General features: G+C 44.2%; 1 protein-coding gene across 9 annotated transcripts in view; it reads left to right on the forward strand.

The window, feature by feature from the left end:
* Positions 1-21,328, forward strand: part of LOC110528000 (ephrin type-B receptor 2) — a 160,718-nt gene that overhangs the window by 118,169 nt on the left and 21,221 nt on the right. For all 9 annotated transcript variants that reach the window (XM_036983536.1, XM_036983541.1, XM_036983539.1 and 6 more), the window contains exons 4-5: positions 1,294-1,449; positions 4,348-4,683. In XM_036983536.1, the coding sequence (XP_036839431.1) occupies positions 1,294-1,449; positions 4,348-4,683 (492 nt within the window). The remainder of the gene's footprint in view (positions 1-1,293; positions 1,450-4,347; positions 4,684-21,328) is intronic.

Consider the following 21,328-nt stretch of genomic DNA (forward strand, 5'->3'; position numbering starts at 1 on the left):
GGTGCTCCAGCATGGTGCTCCAGCATGGTGCTCCAGCATGGTGTTCCAGCATGGTGTTCCAGCATGGTCACTGGGAACTGGTATCTGTCTTCCTAGTATAAACAGTGGGATTGAACCCAGACTTATCCTGCCTTGTGATTTGACCTTCTCCAAATAAAGTTCCAGCTGCAGACGTTTCCATATGACACACACTTTAATCCAGCTGTAATTGGCAGCTCAGACCAGGGATGATAGGGAAATTACGGTTTTATTATTCCTAGATATGGAACATAGTGAGAGTTTGTGAGATGGGTTATGGTGCAGAGTATTCAACAGGATAAGGATCCCTCCAGATGTTTTTTTTTTTTATCCCAGTGTTACATAATGTATCACAGGATAGCTCTCAGGTAGCATTGGCATAAGGACATTCATAACTGTGTGAAGGTCATTCATAAGTGTGGCACCTCCTCTGTGTGAATTTTTCATGTGTGACTTTAGCTCGTAGCGAGTCCCCACACTACTCCATTTCCTCCTTTTACGGATGGGGAGACAGGGAGGGAGGTGGGTGGTGATTATCTCAAGCTATACCAACCTCAGCTGGTTTGGCCCCAGTACAAAAACAGCTCTTGACATGGTCCTTGAGCAGGGGCTGCTGTGCATTCTGGGAAGGGTTCCGCTGTGTGTGTGTGTGTGTGTGGCGGGAGTGGGGGCAGGAGTGGGGGGTAACTGAGGTAAGGATGAAGAGGATATCAGGGAGAGTGAGTTTCACTGTAAATGGTAGTGCTTGACTGCTTTTTTTTTTTTTACATGCGTACCCATGCACACACACACACACACACACACACACACACACACACACACACACACACACACACACACACACACACACACAGTTTTGATGCAGTAGTGTGTGATCACCACCCCTAACCATGGCTGTAAGTTTTCCTGCCACTCTCCCAGCAAGAGTAGAGGACCTTTAAAGAGCACTTAACAGGAAGTAGACCACTCCAGAGGGTCTCAGGCAATTAGTGTGCTGTGAGCATGCTAAATAATTAAAGTTAAACACAGTACTGTACATGTTGTCTGTTGTTATCTCCACAGAGAAACCCTCACATGCGAGGAGGTTGCACTAATGTATATTCATGCTCAACTGTGATCTGTGTTAGTCTCTTTTGCATTGTGGTCTCTGGACCACATGTCTCGTAAAGTGAGATGAAGCCAAACAGGGAATAAAACTGACCAAACATGAAATACAGTATGTAAATGGGGATATGTTAATATCTCGTCTCTCCCTCTCTTCTGTTTTTATCCCAGCTTGTCCATCGGGCTTCTTCAAGCCTATACAGGGTGATGTATCCTGCATGCAGTGTCCAATCAACAGCCGCACCACCAACGAAGGAGCCACTAACTGTGTGTGCCGCAACGGTTACTATCGCACTGACTCAGATCCCTTCCAGATGCCATGCACAAGTATGTACTATCGACCAACACACACACACACACACACACACTCTTTTAATTTCACACCCTGGTCCTGAGGAACTGAGAGGAATCAAAGATCAAAGGACACCAGAGCCTCTCTGAGCAGAAACAGAGGAGGCCTGTCAGAGAGCAGTCCCTCACATACACCCAGCACTGCCAACAGGTCTGGCCCAAAACACATAGGCCAGCCTACCCACCTCACATCACAGAGCCCTACTGCCCTCAGCCAGAGCAGAGGTTACTGGGCCAGGCCATGCAGCATTGTAGTGGGACAGACAGGGAGAATAGACTAGGCCTAGATTCCTCTTGTCATGCCAATGAAGCCATTTGAATTTGTGGTTAACGGAGGGTCTAAGAAAAGAGAAAGAGAACACAGGCGGGATAAAGATTAAGGGGAAGACATGAACACAGAGAGGGAGAGAGAGGAATAGGCAGTATATATAGTGTGCTGAGAGAGAGAGGGAGAGAGAGAGAGAGAGAGAGAGAGAGAGAGAGAGAGAGAGAGAGAGAGAGAGAGAGAGAGAGAGAGAGAGCTCCTTTCACAACCGTGGCTGATTTTTTTCTCCTTCCCTCCTCTGTGAAAGGGAGAGGGACAGAAATATTTGAGCGCCTCCAACAAAGGAGATTTGCATAAGCCCGGCTCTGGGAACAGAGCAGCTGTTGTGAATGAGAAAGCAGCGTCACGTCGCTGGTATTAAACGCAGCGGGCCCGGGATGATTAAAAGAGGGAAACAGGCCCATCTGAGTGGCCCTCAAGCTAACAGGGGCCATTAGCCGCCCATTCCAGCCCTCCCCAGGAAAGAGACGATGTTTAGGAGGCTGTTTTGCGTGAGAGAGAGAGAGAGAGAGAGAGAGAGAGAGAGAGAGAGAGAGAGAGAGAGAGAGAGAGAGACACAGAGGGCTTCAATGGGCATTGCTCCAGGCCTGGAGGTCTGTTAATGGGAGCCAATTAAAAGGGCGGTTAAATAAGTGATCAATTCAGGTTTACGACTTTATGGGCAGGGGGAATTTTGTTGTTTATCTCATTAGCCCTGGAGAGGGCATCCTCCCTAATTAGCTGCACATGCCCGTAAAAGATAAACAGTACTCATTGTGTGTTTGTTTGGGCTGTCAGTCAAATGTGATACCATGGGGAATGTTACTTTCAACCAATAATGCCTCTATAAGTAGTGGTTGTGTATGAGCAACAGTCACTTTCTCTGTCCTGCAGTACATATTATGCTCTGCTATACATAACCAACAGATTGATACAAATATGTGACAACATGGACATGAAGTCATCCTATCTTCATGTTGATGTCCAGTGTGTTTAAATGGGCTTCCTGGGGGAAGGATTTAGTTGAGCATACCAGGCAAAGACCTCAAAGAGACTATACTGTATTTGTAGGAGTGTGGGTTCTCTCTCCTCCAGTGAAAGGGTTATTTGAGTAGGGTGATACTAGTTCTGGTATTCCTACCCTCAAGAACTCCAAGGACACAGGAAACCTAATTCCCCTGCCAACATCTGAATTAAATGTCATGAAGTAGTTATTTTGAACTAACTAGAGTACATTGAGTCCATTAGTTTTTCTTACACCTTAAATCTGTAGACAAACCACACTCCACATACACTATATATACAAAAGTACGGATACCACATCAAATTAGTGGATTCGGCTATTTCAGCCACACCCGTTGCTGCCAGGTGTATAAAATAGAGCACACAGCCATGCAATCTTCATAGACAAACATTGGCAGTAGAATGGCCTTACTGAAAAGCTCAGTGACTTTCAACATGGCACCGTCATAGGATGCCACCTTACCAACAAGTCAGTTCGTAAAAGTTCTGCCTTGCTGGAGCTGGCCTGATCAGCTGTAAGTGCTGTTATTGTGAAGTGGAAACATCTAGGAGCAAAAATGGCACAGCCGCAAAGTGGAAGGCCACACAAGCTCACAGAACGGTACCGCCGGGTGCTGAAGCGCATAGCATGTCTGTCCTCAATTGCAGCACTTACTACTGCGTTCCAAACTGCCTCTGGACGCAACGTCAGCGCAGTAACAGTTTGTCTGGAGCTTCATGAAATGGGTTTCCATGGCCGAGCAGCTGCACACAAGCCTAAGATCACCATGCGCAATGCCAAGTGTCGCCTGGAGTGGTGTAAAGCTCGCCGCCATTAGACTCTGCAGCAGTGGAAACGCATTCTCTAGAGTGATGAATCACGCTTCACCATCTGGCAGTCCAATGGACAAATCTGCATTTGGCAGATGCCAGGAGAACACTACCTGCCAGAATGCATAGTGCCAACTGTAATGTTTGGTGGAGGAGGAATAATGGTCTGGGGTGTTTTTTTATGGTTCGGGCTAGGCCCCTTAGTTCCAGTGAAGGGAAATCCTAATCCTACAGCATACAATGGCATTCTAGATGATTCTGTGCATCCAACTTTGTGGCAACAGTTTGGGGAAGGCCCTTTCCTGTTTAGTATGGCAATGCCCCCGTGAATAAATCGAGGTCCTACAGAAATTGTTTGTCGAGATCAGTGTGGAAGAATGTGTGTGTGGAACCCCATCAAACACCTTTGGGATGAATTGGAACGCCGACTGTGAGCCAGGCCTAATCATCCAACATCAGTGCCCGACCTCACTAATGCTCTTGTGGCTGAATGGAAGCAAGTCTCAACAGACATGTTCCAACATCTAGTGGAAAGCCTTCCCAGAAGAGTGGAGGCTGTTATAGCAGCAAAGGGGGGACAAACTTCAAATGAATGCCCATGATTTAGGAATGAAATGTTTCGACGAGCAGGCGACCACATTCTTTTGGTCATGTAGTGTATGAGACCACTGTAAATGCTTCTCACATTCCAAACAGAAACCATCTCAGTTGACTGTCTATTGTCTGTGTGTTTCCAGCGGTGCCATCGGCTCCTCAGAACGTTCTGTCTATCGTGAATGAGACGTCTCTGATACTGGAGTGGCAGCCTCCTAGAGAGTCAGGTGGCCGTGAGGACGTGGTCTTCAACATCATCTGTAAGAGCTGTGGAGGTGGCCGGGGAGGCTGCACGCGCTGTGGGGACAATGTCCAGTTTGTACCCCGCCAGCTGGGTCTGACAGAGCCACGTGTTTACATCAGTGACCTGCTGGCGCACACACAGTACACCTTCGAGGTGCAGGCCGTCAATGGGGTCTCCGAGCAGAGCCCCTACTCACCACAGTACTCCTCCGTCAACATCACAACCAACCAGGCTGGTGAGTACACTCTTCCTTATGCTCTCTATGTCTCTCTCGCAGGCACACACACACACACGCACAATGACGCAGTTTCATATTCCTCTAGTGTGTAGTAAGTATGCATATTTGTTCTTAAACAGGAGTGAGAGGATTGTTGATGACATCACAGGCAGGGTTTGATGGCCTCTTGGTCCCCAGAGTGTGACCTCATCAGGGCTCTCAGACAGAGTAACTCAGCTTAGTGAGCACGACACTCCCTCCTGTCTCCCCTGACTGCTGCGTGGTGATTACAGTCCTAACATCTCAGGCCCTTTGCTTCATCCAGCCACTCAGTTCTAGTGTTACTTATTAAGTTTATGAAGTCTTTGGTAATAAGCCTTGAATTCACTATGATCCCCATGCCCTCTACGAGCTGCCTTAAAAACTGCACCCAAAATAGTAATGGGAAGATTAGTAAGAAGCCATTGTATTTTCAGTGAATAATAACCTCTAATGAAAAACAGGTCTGTTTGTGATTGGCCTAACTTTTTCATCTGTGGGATCTTGGAGAAACATGCTGCAATCAATGTCTACTGTAACTATGGTAGCCGTGCATGTTTTCCACTGTGTGCTTTGTGGTTGTAAATGACTGCGCCTCCATTATCTAATCCAAGCAGCAGAATTGATTTGCTCTTTAATTGTCTGTATGAGACGCATCATTTGGTGTGCCAGGCTGTGCTGCCGGAGCACTGATGAGCGGGGATACAGGCTACAGGCTGTATCTATGCCAGGGCTTTGTGTCCTGTTGGCAGTATGAGTAAGTGCCTGTCATCTCTCATCTGACTGGCCTTCTATGACTGAGCTCCCCAAGGCCCTGTGTTACTGTGGATTATTAAAGTGGACATATAAAACTTCTCCCTCCAACTTACATTCTTACGTGGATGTGACTCACTATGATTCAAGCGAGGAAGTTTGCAGAGATGCATGTAAGATAAAAGGTATTGAAAAGGAAGAAACAGTTATGCATTCTGTGGGATACACTATATGGGCCTCATACAGCACATTTCAACACATTTGAATCAGATTTGTTTTTAAAGCAGCGTGCAATACTAGTACTGTAGGTTGCATCCTGTAGTCAGTCAAATAATAATGCTTAAAAACATCTCTCTGAGTTATTGATATAACTTGTGTTTAAAATCGATGTTTGAATGAAAGAACCACCTCTTTTTGATGGTGTGTTTTGAAGTAAGTGGTTATTTTGTGTGTATGTGGGAGGTGGCGGGGGGTAATGACGGCCTCAGAGTGCAGTAAAGCCTTCTAATGAGGCCCCTGCCTTAACTCTCACACACTGGGCCACAAGTCTGCCACCCCTGCCCCAGCCATAGAGTCCTGGCGGAAATTGGGGGGCTCTGCACTGAAGTGGCCGTCACTTTGTATTACAGCTACAGAGCTCCCGTCAGAGAGAGCTGTTAAAGAGACTGAACTCTGGCTCTCTCCCCCTCCCCCTGCCCTGTGACCAGCCTGGGTCCTGCCTGGGACAGAGGGGCAGTGCTGTGTGGTTCCACAGTGGGCTGGGGCCGGGGTCAGTGGGACCAGGGGCCCGTAATTGTGTCTGGTTTGGGAAGCTTGGAGGTTACATAAACATCATGTCACCCCTAATTAGCAGTGCCGGCCCCGTACCTCCTCCTTACCTTACAGAGAGAAAGTGAGTGTGCGTGAGTGTGTGTGTGTGTGTGTGTGTCTGTATTTTTGTTAATCAGACACATTTGGAACCTAAAGCTATGTGCTGGGGGCTTGAAAGAAACAAATAAATAAGTAAATTGGATGTGACTGGCGTGAAAGTGTTCCTCATGTGAACGACTCCCGTTCTCGGCTGCTGGAATTTGTTGACAAGGGGGAAACGAACGGGGTGTGAGGAGACGAGGGTAAGTTCTCATTCACCACCCCCAAACAAGCACATTACACATACTGTAACCCCCACCACACTCTGTTATGCTCATCAACAGTTTTCCTGTGACTGAGGACGTGCATGGTTGCCTAATAGTGCAGTATTTATTTTCATACTGTAGAGTCAGTCACATAATAAAGTGACGCTTGTTTTGTGAGGATATGACTAATTCCCACAAAATCAGAAAGGGTTCTGATTTTGGCCTTGATAAATAGCCCAGAAATCCTCATAATGATGAGTCACAACCAAACTATTCACTAATGATCAGCTTTTCTCCATCAAATATTGAAAAGAGATGATCAACGCAATGTTTTCCATAATATTTAATGGTGGGCCTATAAACAATGAAAAGAGAAAGAGCGAGAGAAGGACAGACAGAAAGAAAGGGAGAGAAGAGAGAAGTAGGGAGAGTGAAAAAAGGGAGAGGGGGAGAGAGAGGTAATTTGGTGTGGCTCTGAGGCAGCACGTCTGTGGCAGAGGAGGGGTGGCGGAACAGAGTGAGAGTTTTTTTAGTGAGACACAAATGTGTGACGATGACTTGATGAGTTAGGACAAGAGACGAAGAGAGCTGGGCAGTGATGAAACAAGCCCTCAGATGAGTAGTGATGCCTCAGTCCACCATCAGACACAGGATACTATCTGCAACCCTCTGGTAACACTATTAGAGCTGGAATGTTAATACAGGAGTTGCTTGCCTGGGTAATACTGCTTTAGTGATTCATCTGTTGTGTGGCACGGGAGCAGCCTTAACAAGGCCTTATTGAGCAAAAAAATCAATGGTTTATTTTGGCTGTCTCCTCGGGGGCTGGAATGATACCCCTGGGCTGTGGGAAGGCACAGAAAACACCCACACACATGTAGAGTGGCTAGGGGTACAGGGGACAAATGGTTGAAGACAAAGCTAGCCTTTAGCTTTCTTTCATAATGATTAATGGGGGTTAATCATTCATAACACACACAATCTCTCTCTCTCATCATCATTGCTAGGGGATGAAATGGTTGCAAAAATCCCACCACCCCCCTTTAAGTGTTTAACCAGACACATCCCTGACATCTCACTGGCAGCATGTGATTTTGTCCTGTGCTCTAAAAGACACAGAGACCGCTAGTCTAAGTCCACTTCACTTCTCTGGTCCGACACACACACACATGCACGGACACACACACACACACACACACACACTGAAGGGCTGTTTGATTAAGTGAGGAACACACATAAGCCCAACACCAGAGCTTTCAATGAGTGACTGATAAATGTTGTGATTCTGAGAGGAATTCATGTTATCACCGTGTCAGTCATGTCTGCTGGGAATGTCTTTTACACCAATCACAAAATAGGTAATGAATGGTATAGATGGTCAATGATAGTGTCCCATTTTGTGTTGCCTTACAGGCAGTGAATCACACTGATTCCACAGTAGGTGCTAGGATAGTCATGTTTTGCTCAACAGTGATTGCCCTGGTCATCAATAGTTACAGTGTACGTATGGTCGATGCAACAATGTTCCCTCATCCCTCAATCAAAACCATTAGCATTCTGCCTGGGACTTCCATGGAGCCCTGCAGTTGATGAATCAGTCCTCCATAGTCCATTTACTCATTTATGCTTCTGACTATGTTCTATACCGTGTGTAGCTCTATTAAATTGTAGAGGACATGTTTGTTTAGGCGTATCATTAGCCCAAGGTGAGCCAGGGAAGCTGCTGCTAATACAGGGAGGAAGGAGACCGACTGAATTGGTTTCTTATCGGGTGAGCAGCTCATTGTGGGACTGAATCCCATTACTCAGCTCATGGGTGGCTGCTGTAATCTGGCGCACCACTATCATACAGTTGGGGAAGATTTACCACTTAATTATCCCCTAAATTACCAGGGCAAACTGTAACCAGCCAATTAGAAACAAACTGTAACCAGGCCACTAGGAACAAACTGTAACCAGCCAATTAGAAACAAACTGTAACCAGGCCACTAGGAACAAAGTGTAACCAGGCCACTAGGAACAAAGTGTAACCAGGCCATTAGGAACGAACTGTAACCAGACCACTAGGAACAAACTGTAACCAGCCAATTAGAAACAAACTGTAAGCAGGCCACTAGGAACAAACTGTAACCAGCCAATTAGAAACAAACTGTAACCAGGCCACTAGGAACAAAGTGTAACCAGGCCACTAGGAACAAAGTGTAACCAGGCCACTAGGAATGAACTGTAACCAGGCCACTAGGAACAAAGTAAAACCAGGCCACTAGGAACATACTGTAACCAGGCCACTAGGAACAAACTGTAACCAGGCCACTAGGAACAAACTGTAACCAGCCAATTAGAAACAAACTGTAACCAGGCCACTAGGAACAAAGTGTAACCAGCCAATTAGAAACAAACTGTAACCAGGCCACTAGGAACAAACTGTAACCAGCCAATTAGAAACAAACTGTAACCAGGCCACTAGGAACAAAGTGTAACCAGCCAATTAGAAACAAACTGTAACCAGGCCACTAGGAACAAACTGTAACCAGCCAATTAGAAACAAACTGTAACCAGGCCACTAGGAACAAAGTGTAACCAGGCCACTAGGAATGAACTGTAACCAGGCCACTAGGAACAAAGTGTAACCAGGCCACTAGGAACATACTGTAACCAGGCCACTAGGAATTAACTGTAACCAGGCCACTAGGAACAAACTGTAACCAGACCACTACGAACAAGCTGTAACCGGACCACTAGGAACAAACTGTAACCAGGCCATTAGGAACAAACTGTAACCAGGCCACTGGGAACAAACTGTAACCAGGCCATTAGGAATGGACTGTAACCAGGCCACTAGGAACGAACTGTAACCAGGCCACTACGAACAAGCTGTAACCGGACCACTAGGAACAAACTGTAACCAGGCCATTAGGAACAAACTGTAACCAGGCCACTGGGAACAAACTGTAACCAGGCCATTAGGAATGGACTGTAACCAGGCCACTAGGAACGAACTGTAACCAGGCCACTAGAAACAAACTGTAACCAGGCCACTAGAAACAAACTGTAATCAGGCCACTAGAAACTAACTGTAACCAGGCCACTGGGAATTAACTGTAACCAGGCCACTAGGAACAAACTGTAACCAGGCCATTAGGAACGAACTGTAACCAGGCCACTAGGAACAAACTGTAACCAGACCACTAGGAACAAACTAAAAACCAGGCCATTAGGAACAAACTGTAACCAGGCCACTAGGAACAAACTGTAACCAGACCACTAGGAACAAACTGTAACCAGGCCATTAGGAATGAACTGTAACCAGGCAACTAGGAACAAACTGTAACCAGGCCACTAGAAACAAACTGTAATCAGGCCACTAGGAACAAACTGTAACCAGGCCACTGGGAATTAACTGTAACCAGGCCACTAGGAACAAACTGTAACCAGGCCACTAGAAACTAACTGTAACCAGTTCACTAAGAACAAACTGTAACCAGGCCACTAGGAACAAAGTTTAACCAGGCCACTAGGAATGAACTGTAACCAGGCCACTAGGAACAAAGTGTAACCAGGCCACTAGGAACAAACTGTAACCAGGCCACTGGGAATTAACTGTAACCAAGCCACTAGGAATGAACTGTAACCAGGCCACTAAGAACAAACTGTAACCAGGCCACTATTAATGAACTGTAACCAGGCCACTAGGAACAAACTGTAATCAAGCCATTAGGAATGAACTGTAACCAGGCCACTAGGAACAAACTGTAACCAGGCCACTAGAAACAAACTGTAATCAGGCCACTAGAAAGTAACTGTAACCAGGCCATTAGGAACGAACTGTAAACAGGCCACTAGGAACAAACTGTAACCAGACCACTAGGAAAAAACTGTAACCAGGCCATTAGGAACAAACTGTAACCAGACCACTAGGAACAAACTGTAACCAGACCACTAGGAACAAACTGTAACCAGGCCATTAGGAACGAACTGTAACCAGGCCACTAGGAACAAACTGTAACCAGGCCACTAGGAACAAACTGTAACCAAGCCATTAGGAATGAACTGTAACCAGGCCACTAGGAACAAACTGTAACCAGGCCACTAGAAACAAACTGTAATCAGGCCACTAGAAAGTAACTGTAACCAGGCCATTAGGAACGAACTGTAAACAGGCCACTAGGAACAAACTGTAACCAGACCACTAGGAACAAACTGTAACCAGGCCATTAGGAACGAACTGTAACCAGGCCACTAGGAACAAACTGTAACCAGACCACTAGGAACAAACTGTAACCAGGCCATTAGGAATGAACTGTAACCAGGCCCCTAGGAACAAACTGTAACCAGGCCACTAGGAACAAACTGTAACCAGGCCACCAGGAATGAACTGTAACCAGGCCACAAGGAACAAACTGTAACCAGGCCACTAGAAACAAACTGTAATCAGGCCACTAGGAACAAACTGTAACCAGGCCACTAGAAACTAACTGTAACCAGTTCACTAAGAACAAACTGTAACCAGGCCACTAGGAACAAAGTGTAACCAGGCCACTAGGAATGAACTGTAACCAGGCCACTAGGAATGAACTGTAACCAGGCCACTAGGAACAAAGTGTAACCAGGCCACTAGGAACAAACTGTAACCAGGCCACTGGGAATGAACTGTAACCAGGCCACTAGGAATGAACTGTAACCAGGCCACTAGAAACAAACTGTAACCAGGCCACTAGAAACTAACTGTAACCAGTTCACTAAGAACAAACTGTAACCAGGCCACTAGAAACTAACTGTAACCAGTTCACTAAGAACAAACTGTAATCAGGCCACTAGAAACTAACTGTAACCAGTTGACTAAGAACAAACTGTAACCAGGCCACTAGGAACAAAGTGTAACCAGGCCACTAGGAATGAACTGTAACCAGGCCACTAGGAACAAAGTGGAACCAGGCCACTAGGAACAAACTGTAACCAGGCCACTAGGGACAGCTTGGCTGCTCCAATGGGCATTGCTGAGGAACACTGGTGTAGAGCCAGCCAGGTAAACCTCTTCCAAGAATTGTTTATGCTCTGTCCAATTTAGCGACTTTGTCCAATGCCACCACAACTAAATGAAAGCAAGCTAAAACCATGAAAATAGCCCATTAAGTTCAAATTTGACACTCTTGATTCTTCATTCCTCTTATGCCTGGCTTTTATATTCATGCTTTCTAAACTACAGCTCGAAATAAAGGGGGTGTTTTCCACGCCTCTGTTGTGCTTCAGTGCTGCTAATGTGTCCAGCATTCAGTAGTAGAGGGAAGTGGGCAGAGAGAGGCTGCTAGGCTAGCCAGCATAGGATGCAGGGTGTGCGGTGTGACAGTGACAGAAGGTGTCAGGAAGGGCACATATGGAAGGTGCCAGTGTGGGTCAGGCGACCAGACAGACAGGAGGCCTCTGTAGACACCTGGAGCACAGCCCAGCCCTGACAGAGTGGCACAGCTCTACACACTGGGGCTCCAGCCAGCACAGTACGCACATACTGTGGCTACTACTTCGGACCAACTAGTGGCAGGAGAGAGAGCAGAGAGTGTGTGATTTTTATTTGCATATGGCGTTAGGTATGCAGACTGCGGAGCTAGCTGACTGTAAGGTTAGATGACTTTAGCTAGATAACCTACGCATTCAATATGCATTTAATTACTTCCTACCCTAAGAGAATTAGAGCATAGATTGGCACTTTATTAAGCCTTTTCCCCTCCACGTTCAGAAATCAATGCTTTGTACAATGCTACTAATTTTATTCAGACAAAAATAAAAATTGTATGAATAACCTATTGATTATTTTTTGGCAAGACAAAAATATAAAAACAAAGGTCATGCAGTCGGTTTTATCATATACTGTCTCTGGAGTTTAACTAAATTGTGAACACTTTTGAAAGAAGATGGCAGTAGAGATTGCATGAGCACCAAGCAGGGTTAAAAAAAGAATCAGGCCCTTTTGGCCCAGTGGTCTGTAAAGGGTTGTATCATGTGAGGATGTAACTAATTGTTGTAGGCCACAATAGCTCTGATTGATGCTGAAATGTGTAAATAAATTGCACTAATGCAGTCATTTATTCACTGTTGTTATTGCCCACAGTGTGCTCGTGGAGATGGTGAGTAAAGCATAAGTCATGAATAATTTAACATCTTTGCTTGGAATGTGTTAATATAAAAGGTCAGAATAACTGACTCTAAAAGAGATTGTGCACAACCTGATTTTCTGGTTGAAGAGCTTTCAGATTTTCAGTGCTGGTTAAACAAAACATATATAAGTAATGTGTCTTGTGAGTGAAAGGGGACATTTCTATCAATTCATGCAAAGACCAAATGATATATCTGTAATACAAATGACAATTCTTTGGCAAACACCCTTCTTCATGTTTTTGTGTATATTTTTTCAGTTGTATTTCTGTTTTTACATTTACAGTGCCATCAGAGAGTATTCATACCCCTTGACCTATTTCACATTTTGTTGTGTTACAGCCTGAATTCTAAATTCATGAAATAAAATGAAATGTCACCCATCTACACACAACACCCCTTAATGAAAATGTGAAAACATGTTTTTAGAAATTGTTGAATTTTCTTTGAAAATAAAATACATACATATCTCACTTACATAAGTATTCACACCCCTGAGTCAAAGATTTGTAGAAAAAACTTTAGCTGCGATTAAAGCTGAGTCTTGCTGGGTAAGTCTCTAAGACTGGGTTTCTCAGACTGAGTCCTCGGGACTGTGCACATTTTGGTTTCTGCCCTAGCACTACACAGCTGATTCAAATAATCAACTAATCATCAGGCTTTGATAATTTGAATCAGCTATGTAGTGTTAGGGCAAATACCAAAACGTGCACCCCTTGGGGTTCCGAGGACCGAGTTTTGGAAACACAGCACTAAGAGCTTTCCACACATGGATTGTGCAACATTTACCCATTATTCTTTAAGAATTCTTCAAGCTCTGTCAAATTGGTTGTTAATCATTGCTAGACAATCATTTTCACGGCTTGTCATAGATTTTTTTCAAGAAGATTTCAATCAAAACTGTAACATTCACTTTCCTATTGGTATGCAACTCCAGTGTAGATTTGACCTTGTGTTTTAAGTTATTGTCCTGCTGAAAGGTGAATTCATCTCCCAGTGTCTTGTTCGAAAGCAAACTGAACTAGGTTTTCCTCTAGATTTTGCCTGTGCTCAGCTCCATTACATTTATTTTTATCCTGAAAAACTGTCCAGTCCTTAATGATTACAAGCATACTGTACCCATAACATGATGCAGCCACCACTATGCTTGAAAATATGAAGAGTGGTACTCAGTAATGTGTTGTATTGGATTTGCCCCAAACATAACACTTTGTATTCAGGACAAAAAGTGAGTTGCTTTGCCACATTTTTTGCAATATTACTTTAGTGCCTTGTTGCAAACAGGAGGCATGTTTTGGAATAGTTGTATTCTGTTCGGGCATCCTTCTTTTCACTCTGTCAATTAGGATACTTTTGTGGAGTAACTACAATGATCCATTCCAAGTTTTCTCCTATAGGAGCCATTAATCACATTTTTACTCCTGAACTTATTTAGGCTTGCCATAACAAAGGGGTTGAATACTTATCGACTCAAGACATTTCAGCTTTTCATTTGGAATTAATTAGAAAAAAATTGAAGACATCATTCCACTTTGACATTATGAGGTTTTGTCTGTAGGCCAGTGACAAAAACTAAAAATGTAATACATTTTCAATTCATGCTGTAACACAACAACAAAAAAGATGAAGTCAAGGAATGTGAATACTTTCTGAAGGCATTGTAAGAACAAAGTGGGAGACAGGAAGAAGGGGGCTGTATTATCTTTACCTCTCCTCCCTCCTCCATCCCTCTCCATCTCTGGTCTCTAATTAATCTCCTGGTTGTTGAAGTATCGGAGGGAAAGATGCTCTCTGAAATATTTATGTGTTACGTTCCTGTCTGGCCTTTTTGTTCTGCTTTGATTACATTTGGAATTGCTTTCTCTTCTATTTCTGGAGCCATTTAACAGGAATGAGTGTTTTTATGTGCCGGAACGGATGAGGATTTAAGTGTCTGCTCTAAGCAAATTTACAGCAGAGTGATGGTACTGTATGTGGGTACATACTGACTCACACACACACACACACACACACACACACACACACACACACACACACACACACACACTTCACAGACACACACACACACACACACACACACACACACACACACACACACTTCACAGACACACACATACACACAAAGAGGCACATGTCTGTGTCGACTCAGACACACCACTGTAAAAAAAAATGTTGAAGCAATTATCTATTTTGTTTACAGAAGCGTGATGACTACCTAGAAAAGTGTAGAAAATTCAATATTGACATAATGATTCACACGGGGACAAAACAAAGTCACTATTGTTTAATTTAAACTTTAACCTTTAAAATAGTTTTTCTTGGAATCTGAGGGACTGCTTACTTTACCTCAACAACCTTGGTGTCCTTCCAAATATTGTCTTCCCTTTCAGTGTGACATAGGCGAGGTCAAAAGCATGAATCTCTAAGATCACGAGTTACATGCACATATCTTTCCCATGATTCACTCTGAGGTTTTAAGTAAATTGAGTTCAAGCTGAGATCATCTATTTTAAATCCTGGCCATTGTGTGTCATATAGTAAATCTTTATCTGTAAATGCAGATAAGAAATGTATAAGTGGGAAACAAAAGTGAATGTATGTGCAGTGTAATTACAGCAAATGTTCTGTATCCAGTCTTTCAATGTCCGGTACACAGTAGATTATCCAGGACAATGGTTTTGTATTATAGCATCCGCTCAGGCTCTTCTGAAGGCCTACACCCTTTTAAGGCCAAAAATGTCTTATCCACTTGACAAAAGAAACTCAAACTCATAGAACTGATTCTTGTACAATAAAAGTAGTAGTATAACCTTTTTGCGGTCCTTCAGATTTAGTGACCCCTGCTCACTCAACTATCTCCTGAAGAAGCCGGTTCAGAAGCCAGATACAGAAAATCTGAATGCAGAATAAACTAACTGTGGCTCGGCTAGAGCCTGTGAGTCAGGGCTTTGATGCCCATACATATAGCGCACTGCTAAAACTATTGACCAGACTGAATAACCAATCAGGCCCACGCCCAGCAGAGTACATGTATTGTATTGCTACCAGTAGCTGCCAAGTGACTGCAGAGAGAGTTCCCACCTTGCCCCTTAACACTGTCCCCTCACTCCTCTCCCAGTCTCTGCTTCAGGTCTTGGGTGAGCAGAACTACTTGGTGGCGTAGTGTGCTTAGATTAGATCTAACCTCCCTGTAAGCATCTGAAACTTCTTAAGCCCCTGGAGTGCCTATTTTAAAATTAGATTTTTGTGTACGAGTGCATTAAGGCCCCAATCTTTTCCAGCGCAGATGGTTTAAAGCTTGATGAACTGAAATCTTGCTTGTGTAGCTTTACTGCATTGGAAACTCTTTGGAGACTTAAAAACCCACAATTCATTGCAGATGGGGAACAGGGCCGGCTGCCAGCGTGCTAAAAGTATATGCAAATACAGGCCTCCCCTTTAAGAGCTCTCGAAGCATGCCTCGTAAACGGAGAGCAGTCGGAGGGAGAGAGAGTGCAGGCAGCACCAACAGCCTGTTTAGGAGGCTGCCTGACTGCATGGTGGAGGAGCAGCTGGCTGGCCCATTGGGAGAGACGGTGCCGTGGAGGAAACAGAGTTTTACTGTGAAAGGGGACAGGGATTTACGAGGGCTGATCTGTTCTCGCTACCCCCCAAATCATAGCATTTCTCCCTGCACTAGAACCTCAAATCAAACCATAGCCACATGGTCATTGACCATGCTGCATATTGGCAAGTCAGATATTCAAAGAGAAGTCCTAAATCCAAGTCACTTTCCCAGATTCAACAACCAAGATAGAAGGTTGACTGTTCTGTCTCTCCAACCTTGTTTTTTTAGCAGACTGGCATTTCACTAGATTTTCATTGTAATAGTGCAGAGTTTTAAAGATGGGAAGGGGAACAAAGGGAGAAAGGGGAAATCACTTGAAGTGGCATTGTCTCTCCAAACCACAAACTGCAACTGTGATTACTATAATGACTGTGCCTCCCACCCCTCGGAGTATGGCTCTGTAATGGCTGTTGCTTCTCTGTCTCTGTGGTGGCAGAAGCTCCAGCTGGCCAACGTGGTCCTGCACCCAGACCCAGGTCCTGTCCAGTCCCAAGCAGGGTGAGATGTGATGGGCAGGGGGGCCCTCTCCTGTGCCTCTCCCATCCTGCATGCCTATCAGCCATCAAAGGCCAGCCTGGTCTCAGTCCACCAGCTCGCTTAATGAAGATGCCCATCAAGCTCAGAAGGGAACAGAATCAATAGGCTGAGCTGAAAGGGGACCAGCATTCTTGGGGGAAGACAGGGAGGGAGGGAGGGAGGGAGGGAGGGGAGGGGAGGGGAGGGAGGAAGGTAAAGCCCACCAAATGAGTGTAGCAGAATAGAAGAGTATAGAACAAAGAGTAGACTGGGTAGAGGATGTACATGGGATCGATCAGTGGCCTGAGGAAATTGATTCTCTATGTTTGCAAAAGCATGCCCCATTACATTGGCATGGATTTAATAACTCTGTAAAGCCCATCTTTGATTGATTATGGAAGTTACTACAGTAGGTGTTCAAACGCAACAGTAAAACATCTATTGGGATGTTGCACAAAATAGAGCCTTTTATATTTTGTTACTGGGCCCCAGCCGGAGCGTCATGCTAGAATAGAGCCCGAAGCCTTATTGTCTTTTATCAGATCCAAGGGCTTTACAGGAACTCACTACACTTAATTCACATTAAACAGCACTGACACTACTACTTACAGTAATACACTACTAATTAAAGTATTTAGTATATTAAAAGTATTTTATTAGGATCCCCATTAGCTGTTGCTGAAGCTACTCTCCCTGGGGTCCACACAAAACATAGAACGTGACATAATACAGAACATGAGTAAACAAGAACAGCTTAAGGACTGAACTACACACATTTAAAATAAGAACAATAGAACCAAAATGGTTCATACTGAAAGTGACCCTAATTTCTGACAGTTTAATTTAATTAAATTATTTAACCTTTATTTAACTAGGCAAGTCAGTTAAGAACAAATTAATATTTTCAATGACAGCCTAGGAACAGTGGGTTAACTGCCTTGTTCAGGGGCAGAACGACAGATTTTTACCTTGTCAGCTCGGGGATTCAATCTTGCAACCTTTCGGATACTAGTCCAAAGCTCTAACCACTAGGCTACCTGTCGCCCCAGTTACCCTCATTACTGACAGTTACCCACACATCAGTACATATGCATGTGCTTAAGAGTTATTTCGGTCAGATAGGGCAGAGGTGTTGTTTTATTAGTTTTTTTTTAAAGCTAATTTTGCTGTTTGCTTGAGTCATTTGAGATGGAAGAGAGTTCCATGTGATCATTGCTCTATTGTGTGTTGCCTTGAATTCATTCTGGATTTGTGGACTGTGCCCTGATGGCATGTATGGTGGGGTAAGTATGTCTGTCAGACCAGACATAAACAAATACAATGCTTCTTGTATATCTCTCCTCTACTTTGAACCAAGAGAGACTGACATAAGACCTCTGTGTATATTGAAGGGCAAGACGTGCTGCACTGTTCTGGGCAGCTGCAGGTTTTCTAGGTCCTTTTTGACAGCACTTGACAATATCATCAGGCAATAGTCAGTATTTACGTAGGTAAAACTAAAGCCTGCAGGACTTGTTTGGTCAACTGTGGTGCTAACAATGCTGAGAATCTATTTATCACCGACAGACCTCTTCCCATCTTTACAACAATTTCATCAATATGCCTTGACCATGACAATTTACAGTCTTAAAGTGACATCAAGAAATTTAGTCCCCTTAACTTGCTTAACTGTCATGTCATTCATTACCAGATTGAGAGGTCTAGAACTGAGATCATAGGGAAATATTTGTACCAAATACAATGCTTTTAGTTTTAGATGGGTACAGGACTAGTTTATTACTAGCCACCCATTCCAAAACTGACTGCAACTCTTTGTTCAGGGTTGCAGTTATTTCGCTAGATGTGGTTGAGTCATCAGCCTACATGGACACAGGCTTTGTTGCTTTTAATGCTGTTGGTAGATCATCAGTAAAAATAGAGAACAGCAAAGGGTTCCAAACTGCCTCTGGAAGCAACTTCAGCACAATAACTTAATGAAATGGGTTTCCATGGCTAAGCAGCCGCACACAAGCCTAAGATTACCATGCGCAATGAACCTTGAACCCAGCGTCGGCTGGAGTGGTGTAAAGCTCACCGACATTGGACTCTCTGAAGTGATGAATCACGCTTTGCCATCTGGCAGTCCGACGGACGAATCTGGGTTTGGCAGACGCCAGGAGAACACTACCTGCTCAAATGCATAGTGCCAACTGCAAAGATATTGTATCTGGTCAAAGCCGGCAGCAAGCTGATTGGTCGAATGTTAGAACCAGTAAAAGGTTTTCTCCAGAACAGCCACCTTGTCCTTGAACCTCAGGGACTTTACCACTATCAACCTGGGTCTGTCACCTGGAGGTTTTTTCCAGTCCTCTTGGTGCGCTCCAGCTCAATCTCCCTGTGATCCATCATCAGCTTTTCAGTTATCATTTTCCTCAATTTCTCCTCAGAATCAGCCCAGGTCTCATGTGGAGACACTGGGATTCCATCCAGAACAATGTTATTTCACCTTGATTGTCCTTCTAGATAATCCTGTTTCCCTGTAATTGTTAACATAGATTTATAGACAGTGCTGATGTCGTTTCTCGTGGTCGTACAGTTAATGTCCATCTTGCTGCAGTCCTGCTTCATCACGTCAAGCTCTCCCTGGGTTAGAAATGCAACCATTAGCACTTTTCTGGTGAGATCGTCCATTCTTGTGTTTGTTGTATCCACCAATATTTAGACAAAGCTCTTGAAGCTTTTCTCCTGCTATTGAAACAGCTCCTTGTAAAAAATGTTGTTGTTGGTCTTTTTATTGAATTTTTATGGCAGGGGATCAAATTAAATCAAAGTTTATTTGTCACGTGCGCTGAATACAACAGTGAAATTCTTACTTACAGGCTCTAACCAACAGTGCAAAAAAAAATGTATTAGGTGAACAATAGGTAAGTAAAGAAATGAAAAACAACAGTAAAAAGACAGTGAAAAATAACAGTAGCGAGGCTATACACAGTAGCAAGGCAATAAAAGTAGCGAGGCTACATACAGGCACCGGTTAGTCGGGCTGATTGATGTAGTATGTACATGTAGATATGGTTAAAGTGACTATGCATCTTTGATAAACAGAGAGTAGCAGTAGCGTAAAAGAGGGGTTGGCGGGTGGTTCTATAGCACATCTTTCACCTGTGCTAGAGAAACATGTTCTTAAATATATATACGCAGTTCCAGCCAGTTCAGGTCGCAGGGAAACAGCAACAGGCAGCAGGGAATACAACCACACGCCTGGGACACTTCCCACCCACAAGGGCTAACAGCGTTTGCTGGATGTATTTAAGCTATTATTGGAATACCCTGCTAGCTTGATAGCTACCTGCTAGTCTAGTAGCTAGCTACGCCAAACAACTTCTGAGTTTTTGGTCTGGACAGATAGTAGTGGTCACTGCAACTGAGGCTAACCGCATCACGGGATCCAAAAAAAGTATATAAACCAAACTTTGCGAGGAAACCCTGTGAAAACTTTACAAAAAGAGCTCTCTCGTTCGGCGTTCAGCATGTGTCGCCTTAGGGTCTCTCATGTAAACCCTCCCATCTACAGATAACACAGTATTGTTGGTTTACCTTCCAAAATGTTGGGATGTTATTCAGAAACTCTGGGCCTGGATGTAGTTGAGATAAAATAATGCAAACATCCGTTCCTGATGTGTTTGTTCACAGATTCACGCTCCCTCTGAACCCTCTTTTGTGCTGGATGATCGTTCTAGTGTGTCAGCTCACAAGGCTTGCCAGGAAAAAGTTAAACACCTAGGATTCTAGAAAAATAGTCCACATCGCTGTACCGTTGCAAGCAGCAATTATTTGGAATGCTCCACCATGACTATTTTACTATATATTTTACTAGCTGGTGATTATCACCCTCCTCATGGTAGAGACTCTGCTGTTAGCCCTCTCTATGCCCTCTCTATGCTTTGGTGTATCAAGTGGAAAATTATACCATTATTTCAGTACAGTCCACACGCCACACACATTTTCCCCGTATCACCAGTAACAGTAGTCGTGTTTGGTTCTTCCTCGGTAGTTATGTTTGGTGAAATACAGATATTTTGTCTGTCATGCTGCAAGTCTGGAAGACCACAATGTCCTTCTTGGACAGATTTTAAGTTGACATGTGCCCATCCTCTGTACATGAAGACATGCAGTCCTGAATATATGTACATCTGTAATATTCCTGAGTTCCCGGTATAGTGACTATTCGTCTTATTAAGCTGTCTTGTGACTGCAAACAAAGTCAATGGACAGTGAGATTGAAGAGATGCCTGTGAGTATTCGTCCCATTTGGGTCTCTCTGAAGAGGATGATGTATGCTCATGGCAGAATCGCAGGCTATCTTTGTGCAAGTGCTGCAGGAGATGAAACTACAGGCTGCCTATTCATTATCTGTACACGCTTTATGTTTAAGGCCGCTGGCATATGGGGACATCCCTGTTTAGACAGTATCTCATGATTAGTGTCCTAGTATGGAGGCTTC

Source organism: Oncorhynchus mykiss, chromosome 7 (assembly GCF_013265735.2).
Source record: "Oncorhynchus mykiss isolate Arlee chromosome 7, USDA_OmykA_1.1, whole genome shotgun sequence".
In the NCBI taxonomy this organism is placed as follows: Eukaryota; Metazoa; Chordata; class Actinopteri; order Salmoniformes; family Salmonidae; genus Oncorhynchus; species Oncorhynchus mykiss.